This window comes from Danio rerio, chromosome 17 (genome assembly GCF_052040795.2).
Source record: "Danio rerio strain M-AB ecotype USA chromosome 17, GRCz13ab, whole genome shotgun sequence".
NCBI classification, from domain to species: Eukaryota; Metazoa; Chordata; class Actinopteri; order Cypriniformes; family Danionidae; genus Danio; species Danio rerio.
This window is the reverse complement of record NC_141037.1, coordinates 56923421-56950765: the sequence shown is the minus strand read 5'-3', so window position 1 is coordinate 56950765 and position 27345 is coordinate 56923421. Positions and strand designations below refer to the sequence as shown.

The window sequence follows — 27345 nt, the reverse complement described above, 5'->3', positions numbered from 1 at the left end:
ACGTTAAACCGAGATCCCGACTCTCTGTGGTCGTTAAAAATCCCAGGATGTCCTTCGAAAAGAGTAGGGGTTTAACCCCGGCATCCTGGCCAAATCTGCCCATTGGCCTCTGTCCATCATGGCCTTCTAACCCTCCCCATATTCCAATTGGCTTCATCTCTGTCTCCTCTCCACCAATCAGCTGGTGTGTGGTCTGGCGCAAAATGGCTGCCGTCGCGTCATCCAGGTGGATGCTGCACACTGGTGGTGGATGAGGAAATTCCCCCCCATTGTGTAAAGCGCTTTGAGTGCCCAGAAAAGCGCTATATAAATGTAAGGAATTATTATTATTATTATTATAAGCTGCCCCCCCCCCCCCCCCCCCCACACACACACACACCTCACAAAAAAGACTCAGAGTTATTTGAGTGAATGATGAACTCTTGTTATTTCTGATATGAGCGGTGTGTTTGTGGTCCTCAGGTGATCATGTCGTGTAGCTCGTGTTTCTGGGCTGTGATCTGGCTGCTGGTTCTACTGATTCTCGGCTGGCCCCTGAGCATCATGTTGGGGAGTCTGTATACCCTCTTCGCCCCGCTCATCGTCTGCTTGGGTATGGACCAGCTGGCTGACCTGCTGATGGAGGGAACTAACCTGGGCCGAAAGTGCGCTCTGAACATGAGACGCGGGAAAAACCCCTGTGCTAAAAACAGCTCAAGAAGATCTTCTGGAGTCTGAGCTGCCCAGATCTCTGTGTGCTTGATTCTTTGTGACTGCGACATGATGCTTCTGTAAAGCCTTGGTGATCTTTTCTTGCTTTCATTCTCCATCAGTTGCACGCATCGCTGTTAAATATTAAAATTTAAATACTCTTTCAGTATTCTGGTACTGATGTGTGACTTGAAAATGTTGAGGAACAAGCATACTGATATTGCAGGATTTGTTTTTGCATTTAAAAAGGGGACCTGTTATGCAAAAATCACTTTTATAAGGGGTTTAAACACAGTTGTGTGTCAGCAGTGTGTGAATATAAACAGCTTCTAATGATAAAAATGTATTCATTCTTTTATTTATAGTCAGACTTGATATAATCAGACGTCTACTGAAACACTTTGATTGACATTCTCCCTTTGTACGTGTCATCAGAGGGGGAAAGCCCCGCCCACTAGTGACCATCTCTCGTCAGTCTTGTTTTGGAATCTGCTGCCACACACTTTGAATATGCTGACACACAGTTGTTTATAGCTCCACCCTCTTCTGTAAAGAGCACAATCTCATTTGAATTTAAAGCGACAGTCACCAAAATGCTACAATCAAGATCAAAGCCTGACGATGAAGCTCAGACAAAATTGGATTGTGATTCATAACATTTTGGTTTAGTTGTTAAATCGAATGAATTTGTACGATCTCATCTGTACATTTTTGTTTGATTTGCTCACCCCCAGCTTTCATTTAGGATGACCCCAAGCACCACAGCAAATCTGCAACATTCATTTATTCATTTTCCTTCGGCTTAGTCCCTTCATTAATCTGGGGTCGCCACAGCGGAATGAACCGCTAACTTATTCAGCATATGTTTTACGCAGCAGATGGCCTTGCAGCTGCGACCCACACTGGGAAACACCCATACACTCTCATTCACACTCCAACACTACGGACGATTTAGTTCATCAATTCCCCATATAGCGCATTTGTTTGGAATGTGGGGGAAACCGGAGCGGTCGGAGGAAACCCACGCCAAGACACAAAGCCCAGCCGGGACTCGAACCAACGACCTTCCTGCTAACCACTGAGCCACTGTGTCACCCTTAAATCTACAACAGAACAGCTTAAAAAGAAAAGGAAAACATCATGTTTTTCAGTAGTCCACAGCTCATTCTGATTCGACGACTGTCCTCAGTTCACTCATGGCTGTTCTATCTTGGCTTTGTTTTTGTTTGTTAGATAACAACATGGTGTACGATGTTATCCGATGTTGTTCATCTAAATATTTATCTTCCTAATTTTTAAGTCCTGCCTATTACCATATAGGCTTTTTCCCTTATGGGTAAAATATGGGGTATATACACTCACTGGTCACTTTATTAGGTATACCTTACTAGTAACGGGTTGGACCCTCTTTTGCCTTCAGAACTGCCTTATAATCTTTTGTGGCGTAGATTCAACTGGAAGGTACTGGAAATATTCCTCAGAGATTTTGCTCCATATTGACATGATAGCATCACGCAGTTGCTGCAGATTTGTCGGCTGCACATCCATGATGCCAATCTCCCGTTCCACCACATCCCAAAGATGCTCTATTGGATTGAGCACTGGTGACTGTGGAGGCCATTTGAGTACAGTGAACTCATTGTCATGTTCAAGAAACCAGTCTGAGATGATTCACGCTTTATAACATGGTGTGTTATCCTGCTGGAAGTAGCCATCAGAGGATGGAGACACTGTGCTCATAAAGGGATGGACATGGTCAGCAGCAATACTCAGGTAGGCTGTGGTGTTGACACGATGCTCAATTGGTAGTAATGGGTCCAAAAGTGTGCCAATAAAATCTCCCCCACACCATTACACCACCACCACCAGCCTGAACTGTTGATACAAGGCAGGATGGATCCATGCTTTCATGCTGTTGATGCCAAATTCTCCATCCAAATGTGTCAGTAGAAATGGAGACTCATCAGAGCAGGCAACGTTTCTCAAATCTACTATTGTCCAGTTTTGGTGAGGTTGTGTGAATTGTAGCACATCAGATGATGATGATGATGAAACCAGGGTGGATATTTCAGCAAGACGATGATCCCAACACACAGCCAAGGAAACTCTCAAAGGCTTTCAAAGAAAGAAAATCAAGCTGTAGAATGGCCAAGCCAATCACCTGACCTGAATGCAATAGAAAATAAGAACGAGAGATTCAAGTATATAGACAAATCCAACAGAATTGTCAAGATTTTTTTAGTTCATGTTGAAGTCTGGGGGGATAAAATCACACCGGAGTAATACACGTGACTCTATTCTTTATACAAGAGGTGTCTTCAAGCTGCCAGCACCAAAAAAGTCATACAAATTATTAAATACATATCAGTAGTTCAGTGCTTTCTCCATGTGTCATTCCACTCTTATTACGCAATTCATTTTTTCTGATGTGTATAGTCAAGCCTGAAATTTTTCGTACTCCTAGCAAATCCTGACTTAATTGTACTTTTATTCAACCAGCTACTGTAGATGTTTTGACACTGGAAATGAAAAATGCTTCTCTCAAAAGATAAGACGATGTAGGCATCACTGTGGGTGAAAAAACATTTAGTTATACCAGGGGTCAGCATGCGGCTCTTTAGCGCTGCCCTTGTGGCTCCCTGGAGCTTTTTCAAAAATGTTTGAAAATGCAAAAAGATGGGGGAGGTTAATATATTTTTTTGTTTTAATATGGTTTCTATAGGAGGACAAACATTTTTAACGTTTTCAAATGCTGTCAAAGTGTGTAGAATTAATATTTAATTTCAACATTTCTGTCAACGAAGATTTGCGTCATAGCCTGCGACACACGTTTCTATCAGCAGGGCGGGATGCCAGGCAAGTGGCTGTTGTAAACAAACCAGGAGATTATAAAGCATGGAAAACCGTTCAAAGATGGTATGACATATTAGAACACCTATTTGCAAACTTTAAAAACAAAACCAAGATAATTCAAAAAAATAAAGATATACCTTTCTCCACTAAGACAGTGAAGGAAAGGGCTAATAAAATGGTAGGTAACATCACCGATCAGCAAACCAAGGACATCAATTCAGTGCCAGCATACTCAATTGCCTGTGATGTGACCAATATTCAACGCGCTTTTATGCAGGTATGTGAACTCTGATGGGCCGCAAGAAGAAATGATCAAATTAATAACACTAAAAGACAAGAGGCTGTGCTGAAGTGTTTACATGACAACAAATTTAATTTAATCTAAGCTATTTAATCATGAAGGCTCATTATGTATTTGTAGCCAATTTAGTCATTTTGATAGTAGGCTAATACAGCTAATATAGATACATACAGCATGTGTTTCCTTCATTATAAGGCTTATATAAGGCTTTACATTTTTTGTGGCTCCAGACATATTTGTTTTTTGTTATTTTGGTCCAATATGGCTGTTTCAACATTTTGGGTTGCCGACCCCTGAGTTATACTTTTACTTACATTTGGAACTTTTAAGTCAGAGTATGCCTTGCGTACGGATAATCTCAGGTTGGACTCAGGTTAGTCACATAAAAGTTGAAATTGAGCTGATTTAACTGTCATGTTTGTTGGTGCCAGACTTTAGCTGACAGAAACTCAGATAAGCCGCTGAGGTGTGCAGAAGAGCAGCTCTGAACACAACTTACCTTGAAGCGGATGAGCTCAGGTTGCCGACATGAAAGCAGGAGTCAGTCCTGCCTTAAATAAGCCGTTGATTCAGCTGGTTGTGTATTGGGGATGTTTTCTCTTTGGGCTTCTTAGTATCATTTGAGCATCATATCACAGGCTACATCACTATTATTGCTGACCATCTCCTTTTCTATCTGACCACAGAAAACCCGGCTTCAGCAGGATAATGTAGCATGCTACAAAGCTAACCCAGGCTCATTCTGAAAATGTAACTCAATATACATTTCTGGAGAGCGCCACATATGTCCCAGGAGCTACATTTCTTTGCAGCTTTTTGTTTTTGCAAATCCACCAAAGGCCTCTGTGAGATTCATGTTGCTCTTGCGAATGACATTTTTGCCTGCTGTTCTTGCATAAATCCACCAGAGGCTGCTGTCGACTGACTGACCGACGACACCCACCCACCCCCTTCCCTAAAGTCAAACTGTTTTAAAAGACACTGATTGACCAGTGCCCACCCCCTTCTCTAAACCAAACCAACAGTGATTTCAAAAGCAATCCAGAAAACGAAAAGCCCTTGCCTGATTTTTACCACATTTTCAGATTTGACCAAATTCTCACCCTGTTACCCTACTGAAAAAAACAGCTTAAACCAGCCTAGGCTGACCTGCTTACCGCCATATGGACGGCTTTGCCGCTGTTACTAGTTCGTCCATTAGCTTGTTATGTATGTTGGCCAGCTGACCAGTTAAGACCAGGCTGGAAATGACTGGAAACCAGCCTGGAAATGGCTAAAATCAGCCTGGTCAACCAGCTAAAACCAGCGCTGCATTTTTCAGCAGGGTATTTACTTGTTTATTTTATTTTTTGGCTTTTGTTTTTGTCTTACCTGCTTTGAGGAACTCTACTTTGCCGGACTCGAACTCCGTCATCACGGTCAACTCCTCTCTGCTTCTCAACGCTGCTCAAAAATCCAGCTTAAACCAGCCTAGGCTGGTTGGCTGGTTTTAGCTGGTTGACCAGGCTGGTTTTAGAGGGGTTTTGGTCATTTCCAGGCTGGTTTCCAGCCATTTCCAGCCTGGTCTTAGCTGGCCAGGCTGGAAAATGACCAGTCAAATCCAGCTAAAACCAGCTTGACCAGCCTGGTTTAAGCCGGATATAGCTGGTTTTGGCTGGACTCCCAGCTTGTCTAGGCTGGTCAAGCTGGTTTTAGCTGGTCATCTCCCAGCCTGACCAGCTAAGACCAGGCTGGAAATGGCCAAAACCCCTCAAAAACCAGCCTGTTCGACCAGCTAAAACCAGCCAAATAGCCTAGACTGGTTTAAGCTGCATTTTTCAGAAGGGAAGCCCGCCAACATACATAACAAGCTGTTGGACGAACTAGTAACAGCGGCAAAGCCGTCCATATGGCGGTAAGCAGGTCAGCTGCTTCCGCGAAAAGGAACGGCGTCAAAACTCTCCATAGCGTTCGTTTTCAAGATGAAATGCAGCCATACTTACCTCTGGCTACATAATTCGCAATCTCCACAAATGTTTAGGGCTACGTTTTCAGAATGAGCCTATGCTGAACAAAGCTCACATCATTTCAAACTGCTTTCATTAACTGCAAGTGCACCATACTCCAAAATCTCAATCCAGCAGAGCATCTTTTGAATGTGCTGAAAGAGAAAATAACTGGGGCAAAGAGCTAATAATGACCAAGAGGCGCCACTCAATAGAACGTTCCATCAGCGCCCAGCAACAGCCCTGGATTCCGCCATTTTGTAGTGAAAGCGTTCGGCTGTCCATTGGATCTCATTACTGTCGCGATGGCAAGCAGCTGCTTGGTTTTTATTTATTTATTTATTTAAAAAGTGTATTAAAGCTGAGATACAACCTGAAAGACGACAATACAACACACTATCACAATCATCAGCACTTTTAATAGTGTATTTTACAGACTTATTTACCTTATTCTCAGCTGTCGAGTGGGCGCTGCCATTTGAATCTTTTTGTCTCGCGACTTCCGGTCACATTCACTTCCATTCATTTTTTGACGTTAACAACTGCTCGTTACGCTGCTTGATGTTGCAATTTAATATTTTCTTATTATATTATGCTACTTGGTCTGTGTAGTTTGGCCATTTTCTGCCGTTTATTATTCCTAGTCATTTTTTCTATAGGCGACTGAATCGGAAGTTCTAAGACAATCGCGAAAACAGGCGCACTTCCGCATTTTAGAATAAGGTCAATAATATGCTGTTGTTCTGTTGGAGTTTTCATTCCAAAATGGCTGCTGCGCCATCTAGTGGCTGTTTCCTAAATCGCACTAGAGTGTCGCCTCTTGGTGATTCTATGCTCTTTGACTGGGGAAATGTGCAGGAGACAAATCTGTGATGCTGTCAAGCAGAACAAGCAATGTGTCTTCATTTAAAAGAACGGTTCATACAAAAATATCCTTTCCTGGCCATTTATTCCCCCTTGGGTGAAACTTCACAGAATTTTTGTAGAAAACTGCAGCCATTTCTGAATATCTTCTTTAGTGTTCAACAGAAACTCAAACAGATTTGGAACAATTAAGTGAAGGATGAGGAAATGAGAGAACGTTTGGTTTAACTGTCCCTTTAAGCCACTGAAATATCTATACACTACCTGACAAAAGTCTTGTCGCCTATCCAAGCTTTAGGATCACCAAATAATAACTTGATTTCTAGTTGATGATTTGGTATCAGAAGTGGCTTACATGAAAGGCAAATACCTCTAGATGTGGTCCTCAACCACCGGGCCGCGGACCAGAACCACTAAGAAATCATTCATTATTTTCTTTTTAATCTATTATCAGAGTCTGAACAGTCGTTTATTTTGAAAAATTACCACATTCTCTCGCTTACATCTCGGCCACTTGAGTGCCCTAATTTAATCCACAAGCTGCAGAATGAGTAGGAAACAGGCGTCTTTGTAAAGTTTCTTAAGAAAATGGTCCCTACAACCTATAAACGAGACACGGTCTCTCTGATCTGTGGTAAAATTGTCAAGCGTTCACCGGTCCATGGCGATGAAAAGGTCGAGGACCACTGCTCCTCCTCCATCTTACCCCAGACATGCTCAATAATGTTCATATCTGGTGACTGGGCTGGCCAATCCTGGAGCTGCTTGACCTTCTTTGCTTTCAGGAGCTTTGATGTGGAGGCTGAAGTATGAGAAGGAGCGCTATCCTGCTGGAGAATTGTCCCTCTCCTGTGGTTTGTAATGTAATGGGCAGCACAAATGTCTTGATACCTCAGGCTGTTGATGTTGATCATCCACTCTGCAGATCTCTCGCACGCCCCCATACTGAATGTAACCCCAAACCATGATTTCTCCATCACCAAACTTGACTGATTTCTGTGAGAATCTTGGCTCCATGCTGGTCCCAGTAGGTCTTCTGCAGATGATCAACAGATGATTCAGCAGAAAAATCCACCTTCTGCCTCTTTTCCAAATGATCAACTAGAAGTTATCATTTGTTACTCTTACAACTGAGATCCACAACAAGACTTATCAGGTAGTGTATGTGCTATAATGCAGTCGTGATGAAACATTAACACTGAGAATGTAACAGTGATGATCTATTCAAGTAGACGTGGTGCTATTTTTAAAGCCGTTGGCAGGTTCTGAGACATGTTTTGTCTCCCGTCTGAGGAGTCGGAGCTCTCTTTTCATCTGTAGGCTCAGGATATGAGGGAAATCGGAGTTCACACTGGATTGTGCTGAGTATGATGAAGGCAGAAACTGGAGCCTCTGACTGCTGTCATGCGAGCAGCACTTCCTGAAGAACTGCAGAGCCACGCAGCGAAACCAGAGAAGAGTTCAGCACAGCAGGTCATTCAGTGCTGCCCTCTACAGGAGGAGGAGCTGAGTGTTGCTCTGTCTGTGTGCCTTTCTGTTTATCGTTCTATCTGTCTGTGTTGTTTTCTGTATATTTGTTTACCTGTCGGTTATTTATTGTGTTCTATCTGTTGTTCAGTCTGGCCATCTGACATTTTGTCTGTGGTCGTGTCTCTCTTTTTTTCTGTCTGTCCGGGCTTTTGTCTGTCTGCCTGTCTGTCATTCGTTATGTCTGTCTGTATGTTTGTAATATGTATGTCTTCTTTTTCATTATGTCTATCTGTCGTTCTGTCTGTCTGTCATTTTGTCTATCTGTGGTTCGTCCGGTTTGTTTGTTGACCTGTCTGTCTGTTGTTCTGTCTGTCTGTTGTTCTGTCTGTCATTCGTTCTGGCCATCTGTCATTTTGTCTGTGGTCCTGTCTAACTTGTTCTGTCAGTCTTTTGGTCATTCGCTGTGTCTGTCTGTTGATCTGTCTGTCTGTTGTTCTGTCTGTTGATCTGTCTGTCTGTTGTTCTGTCTGTCTGTTGATCTGTCTGTCTGTTGTTCTGTCTGTTGATCTGTCTGTCTGTTCTGTCTGTCTGTTGATCTGTCTGTCTGTTGTTCTGTCTGTCTGTGGATCTGTCTGTCTGTTGTTCTGTCTGTCTGTTGTTCTGTCTGTTGATCTGTCCGTCTGTTGTTCTGTCTGTTGATCTGTTATGTCTGTTGATCTGTCTGTCTGTTGTCCTGACTGTTGATCTGTCCGTCTGTTGTTCTGTCTGTTGATCTGTTCGTCTGTTGTTCTGTCTGTTGTTCTGTCTGTTGATCTGTCTGTCTGTTGTTCTGTCTGTTGTTCTGTCTTTTGATCTGTCTGTTGATCTGTCTGTCTGTTTTCTGTCTGTTGATCTGTCTGTCTGTTGTTCTGTCTGTTGACCTGTCTGTTGAGCTATCTGTCTGTTGTTCTGTCTGTTCATCTGTCTGTTGTCCTGACTGTTGATCTGTCTGTCTGTTTTCTGTCTGTTAATCTGTCTGTTGTCCTGACTGTTGATCTGTCTGTCTGTTGATCTGTCTGACTGTTGATCTGTCTGACTGTTGTTCTGTCTGTTGTTCTGTCTGTTAATCTGTCTGTATGTTGTTCTGTCTGTGGATCTGTCTGTCCGTTGACTGTCTGTTGTTCTGTCTATCTGTTGTTCTGTCTGTTGATCTGTCTGTCCGTTGACTGTTTGTTAATCTGTATGTCTGTTGCTTTGTTTGTTGACCTGTCTGTCTGTCTGTTGTTCTGTCTGTTGATCTGTCTATATGTTGTTTTGTCTGTCAATCTGTCATTTTGTCTGTCTGACTGTCTATCTCGGGTTCTGTCAATCTGTGGGTCTGTTTTTTTGTTGTTTGTTCTCTTTCTGACGTTCTGTCAATCTGTAGTATTTTCTGTCTGTCTGCCTGTCTATCTGTGGTGTTGCCTGTCTATTTGTAGTTCTGTCTGTCTGTGTTTTTGTCTGTCTGTCTGTGGTTCTGTCTGTCATTATGTCTATCGGTGGTTTGGTCTGTCCATCATTTGTTTTGTCTGTCTGTTGATCTATCTGTGGTTATGTTTATGTGTCATTTGTTCTCTGTCTGTCTCGCTCTGTCTATCTCTGGTTCTATCTGTCTGCGGTTCTGTCTGTCATTTTGTCCATGTGTGGTTAGGTCTGTCAATCTTTTATTTGTACTGTCGATCTGTCTATCTGCAGTTCTGCCTTCTGTTCTGTCTGTAGGTGGTTCTATCTATGTTATTCATTCTGTCTGTCGTTCTGAAGGTCATTCTGTTTTCTGTCTGTCCCTCTGTGTATTTGTGTATCTGACTGTCTGTTATTCTGTCTGTCTATGAATCCCTCTTGTCACAGACAGTGAATAAATTCTACTTCCTTTAAGATGGTTAATATTGTGATGACACCACAAGACCCAGTTGCACTGACTGTGTTCAGCCCCTCTCTCTCTCTCTCTCTCTCTCTCTCTCTATCTCTCTCTCTCTCTCTCTCTCTCTCTCTCTCTCTCTCGGTGGTCCTGAGGGGAACCTTCACCAGCCAAAATTGCCTGGTTTTAATTTCAAGTTTGTGGCTGGCAGCTCGGTCGAACACACAGGGCCGCCTCGCAGCGTGTGGTGGAGGAGCACATTTGACAGCCGCTGGGGCTGGACGAGGCCTCTAAATATTTCATTTGTGTGTGAGATCAAGGATGGAAAAAGGCCTGAATGCCTCGCTGTGCTTCTGCCGTATGTGAGGAGCGGATGAACCCCACGCTGCTTTTCTCATTTAACCCTCACACTTATAGAGTGACCCTGCCGAGCTGCTGGACGGGGACTCATCTGCATGTGATACATGTCCTAAAAGTCCATATTGTAAAGTTTAATATTACATTTATGTTATTTTGCATAGGTGAATTAAAAAAAAAAAAACTTGTGAATTCCTGTGTGTTTGTGTAAAATGTATTTGTGTATATGTGTTTTTGTGACATCAGGACACAAACATACACTCACGGGCCACTTTATTAGGTACACCTGTACAACTGCTTGTTAGCTCAAATTTCTAATCAGTCAATCACATGGCAGCAACTCAATGCATTTAGGCATGTAGGCGCTCAACATTATAGTTCATTCACCAACTTTAGTTTCTAGTTAATACATATATTGATCTAGTGTTGCTCTCTTTATTGTGCACACTCATTGGTTTGATTGAATATTCTAGTCAGGTTGAGGCCTGTGTGCATGTGTGTGTGTGTGTGTGTGTGTGTGTGTGTGTGTGTGTGTGTGTGTGTGTGTGTGTGTGTGTGTGTGTGTGTGTGTGTGTGTGTGTGTGTGTGTGTGTGTGTGTGTGTGTGTGTGTGTGTGTGTGTGTGTGTGTGTGTGTGTGTGTGTGTGTGTGTGTGTGTGTGTGTGTGTGTGTGTGTGTGTGTGTGTGTGTGTGTGTGTGTGTGTGTGTGTGTGTGTGTGTGTGTGTGTGAGCGGCCTGCTCTCTGTCTTGCTGAGCTGTTCATCTCCTCTTCTTCCTGACTGCTGCTGAAAACTGACATTTTTTATTCAGTGAGTATTTACACCAAGGACCGTAACTATGATAATAATGATAATCTTTAAAAAGCATTCTAGAAATAAGTACAATTATTAAATATCATAAACAATTTAATACAGTTAACTGTACAATTTAATGCCGTTCCGTATGTATTTATTTTCAACTATTGGAATTACAAATATGTACATTCTGTATGTGTGTGGCGACGCGGTGGCGTAGTAGGTAGTGCTGTCGCCTCACAGCAAGAAGGTCGCTGGTTCGAGCCTCGGCTGAGTCAGTTGGCGTTTCTGTGTGGAGTTTGCATGTTCTCCCCGCGTTGGCGTGGGTTTCCTCTGGGTGCTCCGGTTTCCCCCACAGTCCAAACACATGCGGTACAGGTGAATTGGGTAGACTAAATTGTCCGTAGTGTATGAGTGTGAATGAGAGTGTGTGAAGATGGGGTGCAGCTGAAAGTGTATCCACTGCATACAACATGTGCTGGATAAGTTGGCGGTTCATTGATCAACATGATCAACATCAACAGCCTGAGGTATCAAGACATTTGTGCTGCCCATTACATTATAAACCACAGGAGAGGGACAATTCTCCAGCAGGATAGCGCTCCTTCTCATACTCCAGCCTCCACATCAAAGCTCCTGAAAGCAAAGAAGGTCAAGCTGCTGCAGGATTGGCCAGCCCAGTCACCAGACATGAACATTATTGAGTGTGTCTGGAGTAAGATGGAGGATGAGGCATTGAAGATAAATCCAGAGGATCTCGATGAACTCTGGGAGTCCTGCATATTGATCATATTTTATTTAGGTCAAATAATTTTAATCTAGAGGCCTTTGCCTTTCATATAAGCCACTTCTGATACCAAATGATCCACTAGAAGTCAACTTTAAATTTGTTGTCTTTAAAACTTGGATAGGCGACCACATTTTGTCAGGTATTGAAGAGATATATTGCAAATATATGTCAATCATTCTGCCTTTAGTTCTATAAATATTTTACAAAACAAATATTTTACAAAACAAAGCTGCCTAAATATATGTAAATATACCACTTTCTCTGTATGTAGAAACGATAAACGAAAGGTGTGTTAAACTCATTATAGTGACTGCCAAAGCCCTGTGACATTGTGAAGTGCGCATGTCTGGGGCGGGGCCAAAGGTGTCTTTACTTAAACGGAGGATCCGCTGACAGACACTTTCACCTCAGTGTGTGCAGAGCTGCTGGATGCGCTGGGCGGAGCTGAAGGTCCTGCTGCACTCAAGGACACTCGCTCTCCAGCAGCTGTGTGTCGTCTTCACACACACACACACGCACACATACACACACTGCAACAAGTATGAGCCTTCATTCAGTCCCCCATGTATAAATAGCACAGGCGGAGCTGACCTCCACAGAGTCCAGCATCAGCGGACTGACCGCAGCCCATGAGCAGACGCATGAACAACAGCAGCCGCAGCTCCAGATAAAGCCCGTATGACGCAGCAGGGCTCTCCACGGCACTGATGCCACATTAAAGCCCGCCGCCCTCCACCCACACCATCAATCTGATGTGGAGATCGAAGAGAGGAGGGCTCACATGACTCCAGTCCGGACTGGGAGCCGAGCAGCAGTGTGTGGCATCATCTTCCAGCATCAGCACCGCCACAGCTGGCGCAGATCATCCATGCGCGCACCCCACAACTGCGGACACTGAGAGGAATTACTCGCGCTTTCGTCTGGATCTGGGGCAGAGTCTGCGGATGAGCAGCGATGGGAGAATGGACCATACTAGAGAGGCTCTTGGAGGCTGCTGTCCAGCAGCACTCCACTATGATCGGAAGGTAAGAGCTAATGTCAGCCTGTCTGACGCCGAAATTCAAGCTTTGCGGCGTTTTCGGAGTAGAAGATCGCCAAAGGGGTTTTTAATGCGTACACATAGTATGACAGACACAAATATGAATCAAAATGTTTTGCGTAATACACATAAAAAAAATAATAACACAAATAAAAACCACAATGCAGGCATTGTGAAGGCGTTGATTTCAGCACCGGACAGCTCCCTGCAGTCTAAATCTCACTGAAGAGAGCTGATATGAGCACATTTATTCAAGATTTCTGATGCATTTAAAGGCACCTTTTGAACCGAAAGCGATGCTTCTTGCCAGGTGTGCACAAAAAAGGCGTCGCCGCCTGTTCTGACTACCGAAATACCGTGGATAATCTAATCAAATCAATCGCGAATAACATTATAATAACACTGCTATTTATGAACAGCGGCTGATAATGATATGCATCGATCAGTGGTTATAAAACATTAATAAAGCACCCTCTAAAATATTAGTAAACCTACCTGACACGTTTTTTGTTCTTTGCTTTATAAAATGAATGCCAACAGAAAACACCTATTAATTACTTATATATATATATATATATATATATATATATATATATATATATATATATATATATATATATATGTGTGTGTGTGTGTATATATATATATATATATATATATATATATATATATATATATATATATATATATATACATTTATATGTATATATACATATATATATATACATATGTATGTATATGTATATGTATTTGTATGTATATGTATATATATATATATATATGTATATATATATATATATATATATATATATATATATATATATATATATATATATGTATGTATGTATGTATGTATACATATGTATATTTATATATATATATATATATATATATATATATATATATATATATATATATATATACACACACACACACACACACACACACACATATACATATATATTAATATATATATATATATATATACATATGTGTGTGTGTGTCAGAAGACATCTGCATAATGCACGTGTGTGTTTAAAACATAGCTGCCTTTTTTTTTTTTTTTACTAAAATGAAGGGATTCAGCTGTTTGTCATATTTTCATCACCTCTACATAGCTAATCAGATTTGTTTATGCTTATTTTGATTTGACTGAAAGCCACATTGGGAGGTGTGATGATTCTCGGGCACCGTGCCCAAAAATACAGTATCAAACGTGTGACATAGCAAGTGATATCTGCATAATCCATTAGCTGCATACGCGGGGACACACTGTGGCTGACGCTGGAATCTCAGCTCCTTTATTCTTCTGTCTGCTTGTTTTCTTCAGGATCCTCCTAACTGTGGTGGTGATCTTCCGGATCCTGATCGTAGCCATAGTAGGAGAGACGGTGTATGATGACGAGCAGACCATGTTCGTCTGTAACGCCTTGCAACCGGGTTGCAACCAGGCGTGCTACGACAAAGCCTTCCCGATCTCGCACATCAGATACTGGGTGTTTCAGATCATCATGGTGTGCACGCCGAGCCTCTGCTTCATCACGTACTCGGTCCATCAGTCTGCTAAGCAGAAGGAGCGGCGCTACTCCACTGCCACCGTCTTCCTGACAGTGGACAGCAAGGAGCAGGACTCGCTGAAGCGAGAGGAGGCCAAAAACCAGAAGATCAAGAACACCATCATGAACGGAGTACTTCAGAACACGGAGAACTCCACCAAAGAAGCCGAACCTGATTGCCTGGAGTCCAAAGAGCTGGTCAGCTCCAACACCAAGCCGGCAAAGTCCAAAATGCGGCGGCAGGAGGGCATCTCCAGGTTTTACATCATCCAGGTGGTGTTCAGAAACGCTCTAGAGATCGGCTTCCTAGTGGGCCAGTATTTCCTGTACGGATTCAACGTGCCGGCGGTGTACGAGTGCGACCGCTACCCATGCATCAAGGAGGTGGAGTGCTACGTGTCCAGGCCCACGGAGAAAACCGTGTTCCTAGTCTTCATGTTCGCGGTCAGCGGCTTTTGCGTGATTCTCAATCTAGCCGAGCTCAATCATCTAGGCTGGCGGAAGATCAAAACGGCGGTGAGGGGCGTGCAGGCCCGCAGGAAGTCCATCTATGAGATCAGGAACAAGGATTTGCCGCGGATGAGTATGCCCAATTTCGGCCGCACTCAGTCCAGTGACTCGGCCTACGTGTAAAGTGCGCGGGACGAAACCACCCAACTGCAGAAATCGATCGAAAGTGTGGACTGACTGAGAGTCCCGTCGCCAACGTAAGGTTCATGACTCGCAAGAACACGGGGTAGGACTTTTATTTTGTTACCGTTTTAAAGACTTCCTTGACAACTGTGGACGACCAACACGTTTGTAAAGCAGTACTGTTCGATGCAACTTTTTTGGCAACGTTTGTACTCAAAGAGCTGACCGCGCATCGCCTCTTGACACTTGACATGACACCGCGTCGCACACAATGCATGCTATACGACTCCGACTTCCAGCGGCGGCTGACCCACCGCGAACGCTACCATGTGAAGTGTGACCCGAGGAGCAGCCCTGCTGTCCTTGACGGCAGTAGATATAAGACATACGTCTTGCACTAAAAAGCGAACGTGACGATGCTGACGTAATATTCGCTCATATTCGGCTTGTATGATTTCTTTCTTTTGGGTTGCCTGTACTGCACCACTGACCTTAACGTAGGCGGACTCCATTGCAGTGTGAGTGAGAGCAATGTGCTGCAAAGTCTGTGATCTCCTTAATTTGTCAACACCAAAGCGCCCTCGGCTTTCATTTATCATGTGTTTTTTTCCGCGCTTAAGTGTAATCAAGTGCCATACTTGTATATAAATATATGCATATATACATATAAAGTCTATTCTGAAGAATATAACCATATCCATAAAGCAGATTTATTGCTTGAACTACTTGCTTTAGCTGTATTCGTTGTAAATGAACTGAAATTGGCATAATGCATCCTCGTCTCATTTTCGGAAAAGCGACCGTACGGAGATACAGCGCTGGTCCTTTTTCTACACTCCGAGACTTCGGCAATGTTTTCTGCTCTGGTGCTGGTTTTTCAGCTATATTTGTACGCCGAATTAACTCTTCTATTTCATTTTTTGGGGAATCCAAAAGCGTGTGTGTGAACGAGAGAGAGAGAGAGCACAACGAACTGCTTCAAGGCCTTGCTCAGAAACCAAACCCGGTGCATTATTTAAGATCTCCGTTTCTTTCTCTTGCTTCCGGTTGAATGATTTGTCACGATTATGCCACCATATATTAACAGAAAGGAAGGGAGACTGCATTTCTGAGCTGGAAGGGAACGTATTGCATGTTTCAGAACTTATATTCAGGGGATGAAATCTATGCGGCATCTGCTCGAGTATTGATATGTCAGCCACACCGACGCCGCTTCCAGCAGGGAATGTCACACGTCTTGAAGGTCACTGAGGATAAAAACGAAACATGGATCATGTGTTGCTGTTATTTGGGAACAAATCGAACTGGAAGCAGCAAACCTCCACGGCGGATTCTTCCCCTTGTCGATTGGATAAGCATTCCAGGACTCCTGAGATTTTTACAACTGTAGTGGACCCCGAAAGAGCACAGCTTTAATTAATAAAACATGAACCGGTATCTTTCTCGCCTTAAATGTACCGCAGTCTCCCCCTCCCTCACCTCCCCGCAAGAGTCGCCGCCGCCGCCGTGGTGTTTTTGCAGTTCCTCTAAATGACAAGATGATTGGGTTATGTATGAATGTAATTCTGCATGCTGTGATGTGTCGTACATCATGTGAGCGGACTGCACAGCGACAAACAGACAGACGGACAGATACAGAGAGACGATTGAGATGCATTGTGCACGCCGAGAGTCTCCACTCAGTTTAAACCAACAGAATTGTCTTGTTCAGGCCTGAAATGACACAAAAAACACACGCTCGCATGGGATGCCATTACTTCAGAAATCCAGCGCTCTTTTATTTTCCCTTCCGATTCTCTTCTAGGAGAAGACTCTCCTCATAATTTGTCGCATATACAGCCTCATTGTAATTTGATCCTGATTGATTTGCATATTGATGAAAAAAAAAGGGGCCTTGCATGTGGTGAAACCGGCAGAAACGCCAGGCTGCTCCTTTCTAAGCCTCCAGTGCTTCATTTGTTTTTGGGGGATTGGTACATGTGTAACGTGAATGACCTGAAGATGGATGATATACTGTGAATTAAATCCACTTCTTTATAAAGAGGGTGATGTAAGTGACGGGCCTGATCTTTTGTTTTCCTGCTGCACGCACACTCAAACGCACACACACACACACACACACACACACACACACTGGTGCGCTGCTCCTCTGAGGTTTCATTGAACTGCAGTGTCCTGGAAGGGCTGCGCAGAAACTCTGCAATGCACAACTGCTCTAACCTGCACATCTCTGAACACATCGTGTGTGTGTCTGTGTGTGCTTGTTTATGTGGTTTACGAGGACACATTATAGTATAATGACATGCATATGACCTAGTTTGTCGATATTAAAGTGGCTTACGAGGACATACTTGTATCCTAGTGTCTTTTGACATTGAAATTTGCCATAGGTTGTCCTCTTAGGGTTGGGTTGAGGAGTTGGGTAAGGTCATATCATAACCGTATAACAGTATAAAATACAATACACCATTAGAGAGTCGTTCGTAAACCATATATACAAGTGTGATCTTGTTTATGTGGTTTGCAAAGACACAATTTCGAATAATGGCATGGGTATAACCTCTATTAAGGTGCTTACAAGGACATGTATTGCGTTCTTGTGATTCAAGCGCTTCGCAGGATTCTTTTGACATTAAAGTTTGCCATAGGTTTCCATTCAGGGTTGGTTTAGGGGTAGAGTAATGTTATATAGTAACATAACAGAATAAAATACATTACACCAATGGAAAGTCTTTGTAAACCTTGTACAAGCGTGTGTGTGTACTTGTTTATGTGGTTTACGAGCACATTATAGTATAATGACATGGATATGACCTAATTTGTCCCTAATAAAGTGGCTTACGAGGACATACTTGCATCCTTGTGTCTTTTGACATTGAAATTTGCCATAGGTGTCCTCTGAGGGTTGGGTTTAGGGATAGGGTAAGGTCATATAATATTTGTAAACCATCTATACAAGTGTGTGTACTTATTTATGTGGTTTATAAGGACTTGATATTGTAAAATGGCATGGGTATGTCCCATATTAAGGTGGTTTACAAGGACATCTCTTGTGACCTCGTAATTCAAAATGCTTTATTCAATTGGGGTAGGGTCATATAATAACCATATAACAGTAACTACATGATGCAAATGGAGAGCCGTCTGTAACCATATATATTAGTTTGATCTTGTTTGAGGTTTGTGAGGACACAATTTTGATGGGTATGACCTCTATTAAGGTGTTTACAAGGACATATATTGTGTTCTTGTGATTCAAGCGCTTCACATGATTATTTTGACTGAAATTTGCCATAGGTTTTTATTCAGGGTTGGCTTTAGGGGTAGAGTATATAGTGTTATAGAGTAACATACAAGTATAAAATACATTACACCAATGGATAGTCTTTGTAAACTATATACAAGCGTGTGTGTGTGTACTTGTTTATGTGGTTTATGAAGACTTGATATCGTATAATGGCATGGGTATGACCTCTATTAAGGTGGTTTACAAGAATATCCCTTGTGACATCGTAATTCAAAATGCTTCATCAGGGCCTTTTGACATTGACATTTGCCACTGGTTTCCTGTAAGGGTTGGGGTAGGGTAAGGTCATATAATAACCGTATAACTGTAAAAAATACAATACACCAATGGAGATTCTTTGTAAGCCGTATATGCAAGCGTGCATCCTTGTTTATGTGGTTTGTGAGGACACAATATTGTAGAATGGCTTGTGTATGACATCTATAAATGTGGATTACAAGGACATTTATTGTGTTCTCGTAAGTCTAAATGCTTTACAAGGCATTTTGTCATAGGTTGGGTATAAAATAACCGTATAACAGTATTAAATACAAGACACCAACGCAGAGTCTTTTTAAACCATATATACAAGTATGTTCCTATTTGTATGGTTTATGAGGACACAATATTGTATAATCACATGGGTATGACCTCTATTAAGATATTTACAAGGACATGTATTGTGTTCTTGTCATTCATAACGCTTCACATGATGCTTTTGGCATTGAAATTTGCTATAGGTTACCATTGGGGGTTGGCTTTAGGGGTAGGGTAAGGCCATATAGCAACTGTTTAACAGTATAAATTACGTTACGCCGATGGAAAGTCTTCATAAACCATATACACAAGTGTGTTCTTGTTTATATGATTTACGAGGACACAATATTGTATAGTGGCATGGGTATGACCTCTATTAAGGTGTTTACAAGGACATGTATTGTGTTCTTGTAATTCAAACCGCTTCACAGGATGCTTTTGGCATTGAAATTTGCAATAGGTCTTCATTGAGGGTTGGCTTTAGAGGTAGGGTAAGGTTATATAATAACCATATAACAGTATAAAATACATTACACAAGGGTTTCCCAACACTGTTCCTAAAGGCAAACCAACAGTACATATTTTGGATGTCTCCCTTATCTGACCCATTTGTTTAGGCTTTGGAGTCTCTTCTAATCTTCTAATGAATTGATAAAGGTGTGTTTGATTAGGGAGAGGTTGAAAATGTGTACTCTTGGTGTACCTTCAGGAACAGGGATTGTTTACACTGATGGAGAGTCTTTGTAAACCATATATACAAGTCTGTGTGTGTGTTCTTGTTTATGTGGTTCATGAAGATGTGATCTTGTATAACAGCAGGGGTATGACTTCTGTTAAGGTGGTTTACAAGGACGTCCCATGTGACCTTGTAATTCAAAATGCAGGGTCCTTTGAAATTGAAGTTAGGCCATAGGTTTCCTGTGAGGGTTGGGTTTAGTGGTAGGGTAAGCTTATATAATAACTGTATAAAAACACAAAGTCCTTGTAAACCATACATACAAGTGTGTGATTGTTTATGTGGTTTACGAGGACACAGTATTGAATAATGGCATGTGTTTGACTTCTATCAAGGCGGTTTACTAGGACATATATTGTGTCCTCATAATTTAAAACACTACACGGGGTCTTTTAACGTTGAAATTTGCCATAGGTCTCATGTTCCGGTTGGGTTAAGGGTTAGGGTAAGGCCATATAATAACAATATAACAGCATAAACTATTTCACATTAATGAAGTGTCTTTGTAAGAATATTTACAAGTGTGTGTGTTTTTGTGTCTACTTGTTTATGTTGTTTACTTTTAGGCACTTTATTGGTGTAATATTGTTTTTGCTGTTATATGTTTATTATGTGACCTTCCATAACCCTAAACCCAACCCGGAATGGAATCCTATGGCAAATTTCAATGTCAACAAGTGGTTTATGAGGACACAATGTTGTATAATAGCATGGGTATGTCCTATATTAAGCTGGTTTATTATTACATGTATTGTGTCCTTGTTATTCAAATGCTTCACAGTGTTTTTTGACATTGAAATTTGCCACATTCCCTGTGAGGGTTGGGTTTAGGAGAAGGGTGAGGTCATATAATACATATAATACCAGTATAAAATACATTACACCAATGGATAGTCTGTGTAAACCATACATACAAGTGTGTGTGTTTGTGCTTGTTTATGTGGTTTACGGGGACACTATTGTATAATGGCATTGGTATGACCTCTATTATGACATTTATTGTGTCCTTGTAATTCAAAAACGCTTCACGGGATCTTTTGACATTTTAATTTCACCACTGGTTTCCATTGAGGGTTGGGTTTAGAGATAGGGTAAGTTCATGTAATAACTGTATAACAGCATAAAATACATTGCAACAATGAAGAAGTCTTTGTGAACCATACATACAAGTGTGTTCTTGTTTATGTGGTTTACGAGGACACAATATCGTATAACAGCATGTGTTTGAACTCTATCAATGTGGTTTGCTAGGACATTTACTGTGTCCTCGTAATTTAAAACACTTTACAGGGACTTTTAACGTTGAAATTTGCTATAGGTCTCATGAGAGCGTTGGGTTAAGGGTTAGGGTAAGGCCATATAATAACAATATAACAGCATTAACTATATCACACCAATGAAGTGTCTTTGTAAAGCATATATACAACTTTGTGTGTGTGCTTGTTTATGGGCTTTACAAAGGCACTCTATTGGTGTCACATAGCTTTTGCTGGTTATTATATGACCTTACTCTAACCCTAAACCCAACCCTCAATGGAAACCAATGGCAAATTCCAATGTCAAAAAGGGGTTTATGAGGACACAATATTGTATAATAGCATGGGTATGACTTCTATTAAGCTGGTTAACAAGGACATTTATTGTGTTCTTGTAATTAAATGCTCCACAGTGTCTTTTGACATTAACATTTGCCACATTTCCTGTGAGGGTTGGGTTTAGGGGTAGTGTAAGGTCATATAATACCAGTTTAAAAACATTACACCAATGGATAGTCTTCGTAAACCATATGTACAAGTGTGCGTGTGTATGATTGTACTTGTTTATGTGGTTTACGAGGACACTATATTGTGTAATGGCATTGGTATGACCTCTATTAAGGTCAGGGGTGTCCTAACTCAGGCCTGGAGGGCCGGTGTCCTGCACAGTTTGGCTTCAACTTCCTTCAACACGCCTGCTTGGAAGTTTGCAGTCCACCTAAAAAGAGCTTAATTAGCTGGTTCAGGTGTGTTTAATTGGGGTTGGAACTAAAATAAGCAGGACACTGGCCCTCCAGGACAGTTTAGACACCCCTGATTAAGGTGGTTTAAAAAGGCATTTATTGTGTCCTCGTAATTCAAAAATGCTTTACAGGGTCTTTTGACTTTTCAGTTTTGCCACTGGATTTCATTGGGGGTTGGGTTTAAGGGTATGGTAAGGTCATATGATAACCATATAATTGTATAAATTACATTACGCCAGTGGAAAGTCCTCGTAAACCATAAATACAAGTGTGCGTGCGTGTATGGATCAGACAAGTAGCACAAATGTTAACAATAATCTTATTTAACGACTGTTAAATGGGACAATGGGGTCTATATACAGTATTAGAGTGTATATTAGTGTTTGTCAAAGTATATTGTGTCGTTCATTTGATGTTGATTGATCGACTGATTGATTGATTGATTTCCAAAGTAAACGCAAAGAGCTATTAATAAAAAGAAATGAATCATTTAAAACACGTCCATCATAGTATCGTTTGTTAATGTGAAGAGAAAAACGTGTTCTGTAAGTCGTGGCGAGTTCTGTTGCTGCATTTGGTCCACCGATTACGTGTGCAGTGATTATTAATTTTGTGTGTGTTAAAACAGACTGCAGGTGCACACTATGATACGCACACATAATCAACTATTGTTTACTTACAAACATTGGCATATTTTGGTTTTCTGAAACAAAAAATTAATTTTAAATTGTGCAGAATTTTTTCCATTGACTCCTTTACATTTCCACAGAACCCCAACACCCCCCCACCCTTAAAAAAAGAAAAGAAGTGAAAAGAAAGTGTTAAGAAGGTTGCTGGTTCGAGTCCTGGCTGGTCCAGTTGGCATTTCTGTGTGGAGTTTGCATGTTCTCCCGGTGTTGGTGTGGGTTTCCTCTGGGTGCTCCGGTTTCCCCCACAGTCCAAGCACATACGCTATAGGGGAATTGATGAACTATATTGGCCGTAGTGTATGAGTGTGTGAATGTGAGAGTGTATGGGTGTTTCCCAGTGCTGCTTTGCATACCTGCCAACACTCCTGTTTTTCCCAGGAGTGTCCCATTATTTAGACCCATCTCCCACCACCCTCCCATTTTGTTATTTCTCTCGGAAAACTCAGGTAATTTCCCTGGTACTCAGCTTTTTGGTACAGTCTGTAAAACCCCCGGGGTCTCCAACTTTGGAATAGTATCGGATTGCAGTGGCCGCCCGAAACCAGAGTAGAGTTACTAACTCGGTTCTCAACTGTGTTATCCCCCCACCCTCCCATACACACACTGGTCTTCCAGATATTCACAGACAAATGTTGGCGGGTGTGCATCCGCTGCAGAAAACAATGCTGGAATAGTTGCCGGTTCATTCCGCTGTGGCGACCCTTGCTAAATAAGGGACTACGCTGAATGAAAATGAATGAAAAGTTCATTAGAGAACCAAGATCACACTTATTTTTAATAGTGCATTGCCTTTAATTAGAAAACGTGTATGTAATAACCAACCCAGGCTCATTCTGAAAACGTAGTCCCGTGAACGTTTCTGGAGACCACGAAATACGTCCTGGGAGGTGCATATTTTTGCAGTTTTTGTTAGCTTTTTCGTATCTCAAATGTCTCTCGCGAGTGTCGTTCGCGCCCACGCTGTTCTCTCTTAAACCCACCAGAGGCCGCTGTCGAACGACCGTCTGTCTGACTGACTGAACGATTGACTGTGCGACCGGCCAATTGGCTGACCCACCCTCCTCCTTCCCTAAACCTGACCAGTTTTACCAATTGACCCACCCACCCGCTTACATTCCTAAACCTAGCCAACAATTTACAGAAGCCGTCCAGAAAAAGAAAAGCCCTCGTCTGATTTTTACCACGTCTTTGGTTTTTGTCTTACGTGACTTCTGGAAGCGCTCTTCCCCAGACTCGAACCCAGTCCTTGTCGTCGTCGTCACCTCCTCTCTGCGTCTCAAGTTCGCCGACGTACACAAACTGAAATGCAGCCATACATACATACTCCGGCTACATAATTCACAGTCCCCAAAACTACGTTTTCAGAATGAGCCTGTGTTGGTAAAAACCCCAGAAAATCACGCTGACCTACGAATGACCTGCTTTCAAAACTATTCTTCGGCTACTCTGAATCAACCTAAATGCATTTATTAATGGTAACAAAGCTATGATGGTTCAATTACGTACAAGTATCTCTTCAGGCCAACAACTGAAGGTTAGTTTAATACCACTACACTGCAAATAAGCCAAGGGTCAGTAAATATCAACTACGCTGAGGTGTTAGTCTGTGTGTTATCCTTGTTGAACAGGGGGAAAACACATTTTCATTATGGATCAGTTTTGGCTTCATGACTTAACCTGGACGCTCGTGACTGAAGGGTGATAAAAGCAATTACTCTGAGAGCCTCAACACACTAGCGCACACTCAGACGCACACACACACACACAGGTCTGTTTTGTGGATTGTGGGGACATTCTTTAGGTTTCTGTTGTTATTTTCCAGTACATTCTGAATTTTCTATCACCCGAGCACAGTGTACAGTTTTAATTCTTGAAAAAAAATAATAATAATAAAAAAAAAAATATATATATATATATACACACACGCACACACACATACATATATATATATATATATATATATATATATATATATATATATATATATATATATATATATACATATATATATATATATATATATATATATATACATATATATATACATATATATATATATACATATATATATATATATATATATATATATATATATATATATATATATATATATATATATATATACATATGAATATATATATATATATATATATATATATATATATATATATATACATACATATATATATATATATATATATATATATATATATATATATATATATATATATATATATATATATATATATATATATATATATATATTTATAAGGCTTTTGGTAAATGGGGACTTGGGCGATGTCCTCGCAAGTCACCTATTATACTTGTGTAATTACAAATGTCATTGTTCAAATTTGTGTTGTGATGTCACAAAAACATGCACACACACAAACACAATAAGGTTCCACACAGACACACACATACAGATGTACAAAGACATCAAACACACATACAAAACACACCAACACACATACTAACGCACACACACTAACACATATACAAGCACAGTAACACATTTGCAAACACATTAATACACATGTACACACATACAAACACACTAAAACACATACAAACACATACTAACGCACACACACTAACACATATACAAACACAGTAACACAAATGCAAACACATTAATACACATGTACACACATACAAACACACTAAAACACATACAAACACATACTAACGCACACACACTAACACATATACAAACACAGTAACACAAATGCAAACACATTAATACACATGTACACACATACAAACACACTAAAACACATACACACATACAAACACATACTAACGCACACACACTAACACATATACAAACACAGTTACACATGTGAAAACACTAAAACACACGGACACCAACAAACACGTATACACATGCAAACTCACTAAAACACACAAACACATATACAAACACACTAACACACATACAAACACACACACATACAAACATAAACAAACACTCTTACACATAAAAAACACACTAACACACAAACACACTAACACATACAAATACACTAACACACTAACATACAAACTAACACACATACTAACGCACACACACTAACACATATACAAAAACAGTAACACATATGCAAACACATTAATACATATTTACACACACACAAACACACTAAAACACATACAAACACATACTAACGCACACACACACTAACACATATACAAACACAATAACACATGTGAAAACCCTAACACACATGCACACCAACAAACACGTATACACATGCACACACATACAAACACACTAAAACACACAAACACATACACAAACACACTAACACACATACAAACACACACACATACAAACATAAACAAACACTCTTACACATAAAAAACACACTAACACACAAACACACTAACACATAAACAAACACACTAACATGCAAACTAACACACATACTAACGCACAAACACTAACACATATACAAACACAGGAGCACATATGCAAACACATTAACACACACCCACCAACACTAATACACGTGTACACACAAACACACTAAAACACTTACAAACACACTTACTCAAATACAATCACATTAACATAGATACAAACACACTAGCATACAACACACACTAACACACATACAAACACACTAACACATATAAACACACAAACACACTAACATACAAACTAACACACATACTAACACACTAACACTAATACAAACACACTAACACATTTACAAACACACTAACATACAAACGAACACACACAAACACACTAACACACAAACTAACACACATACTAACACACTAACACATATAAACACACAAACACACTAACATACAAACTAACACACATACTAACACACTAACACTAATACAAACACACTAACACATTTACAAACACACTAACACATTTGCAAACACACTAACATACAAACACACATATTAACAAACACACACTGACGCACATACAAACACACTAACACTTATATAAACAAACAAACAAACTAACACACTAACATACAAACTAACACACATACTAACAAACTAACACTCATACAAACACACTAACACATTTAAAAACACACAAACACATTTGCAAACACACTAACATACAAACACACATATTAACAAACACACACTAACACACATACAAACACACTAACACTTATATAAACAAACAAACAAACAAACAAACACACTAACATACAAACTAACACACATACTAACACACTAACACTCATACCAACACTAACACATTTACAAACACACCAACACATTTGCAAACACACTAACATACAAACGAACACACACTAACACACACACACATTAACGCATAGAAAAACACACATACTAACACACTAACACACATAAAAACACACTAACACACATACAAACACACAATAACACACAAACAAACACACTAACAAAATAACACACACATAAACACACTAACACACATCCAAACACACTAACACTTATACAAACACATAAACAAACGCACTAACATACAAACTAACACACATACTAACACCCTAACGCACACACTAACACTTATACAAACACAATAACATACACACTAATACACATACAAACACACACACACACACACACACACACACACACACACACACACACACACACACACACACACACACACACTAACACATATACAATCACACTAACATACAAACAAACACCCTAACCCCCCACAAACACTAACACACACACGAACAACAAACACACTAACACACATACAAACACATTTACACATATACAAACACACTTACTCAAATACAAACACACAAACATATACAGACACACCAACACACATACAAACACAAATACAAGCACACTAACACATATAAAAAACACATTAACACGCACACACACCAACACTATTACACATGTG

The 27345-nt window shown here is 40.7% G+C and overlaps 2 protein-coding genes across 2 annotated transcripts in view; one reads left to right on the top strand and one right to left on the bottom strand.

Moving 5' to 3' along the window:
- Positions 1–27345, bottom strand: part of zc2hc1c (zinc finger, C2HC-type containing 1C) — an 835825-nt gene that overhangs the window by 45318 nt on the left and 763162 nt on the right. The window contains exon 3 of the transcript XR_015513888.1: positions 6264–6564. The gene's annotated coding sequence lies outside the window, so the exon portion shown is untranslated. The remainder of the gene's footprint in view (positions 1–6263; positions 6565–27345) is intronic.
- Positions 12577–18054, top strand: LOC100334937 (gap junction delta-2 protein). The gene is made up of 2 exons (XM_087291190.1): positions 12577–13004; positions 14349–18054. The coding sequence occupies exons 1-2, from the start codon at positions 12934–12936 to the stop codon at positions 15205–15207; spliced, it is 930 nt and encodes a 309-aa protein (XP_087147316.1). The 5' UTR covers positions 12577–12933; the 3' UTR covers positions 15208–18054.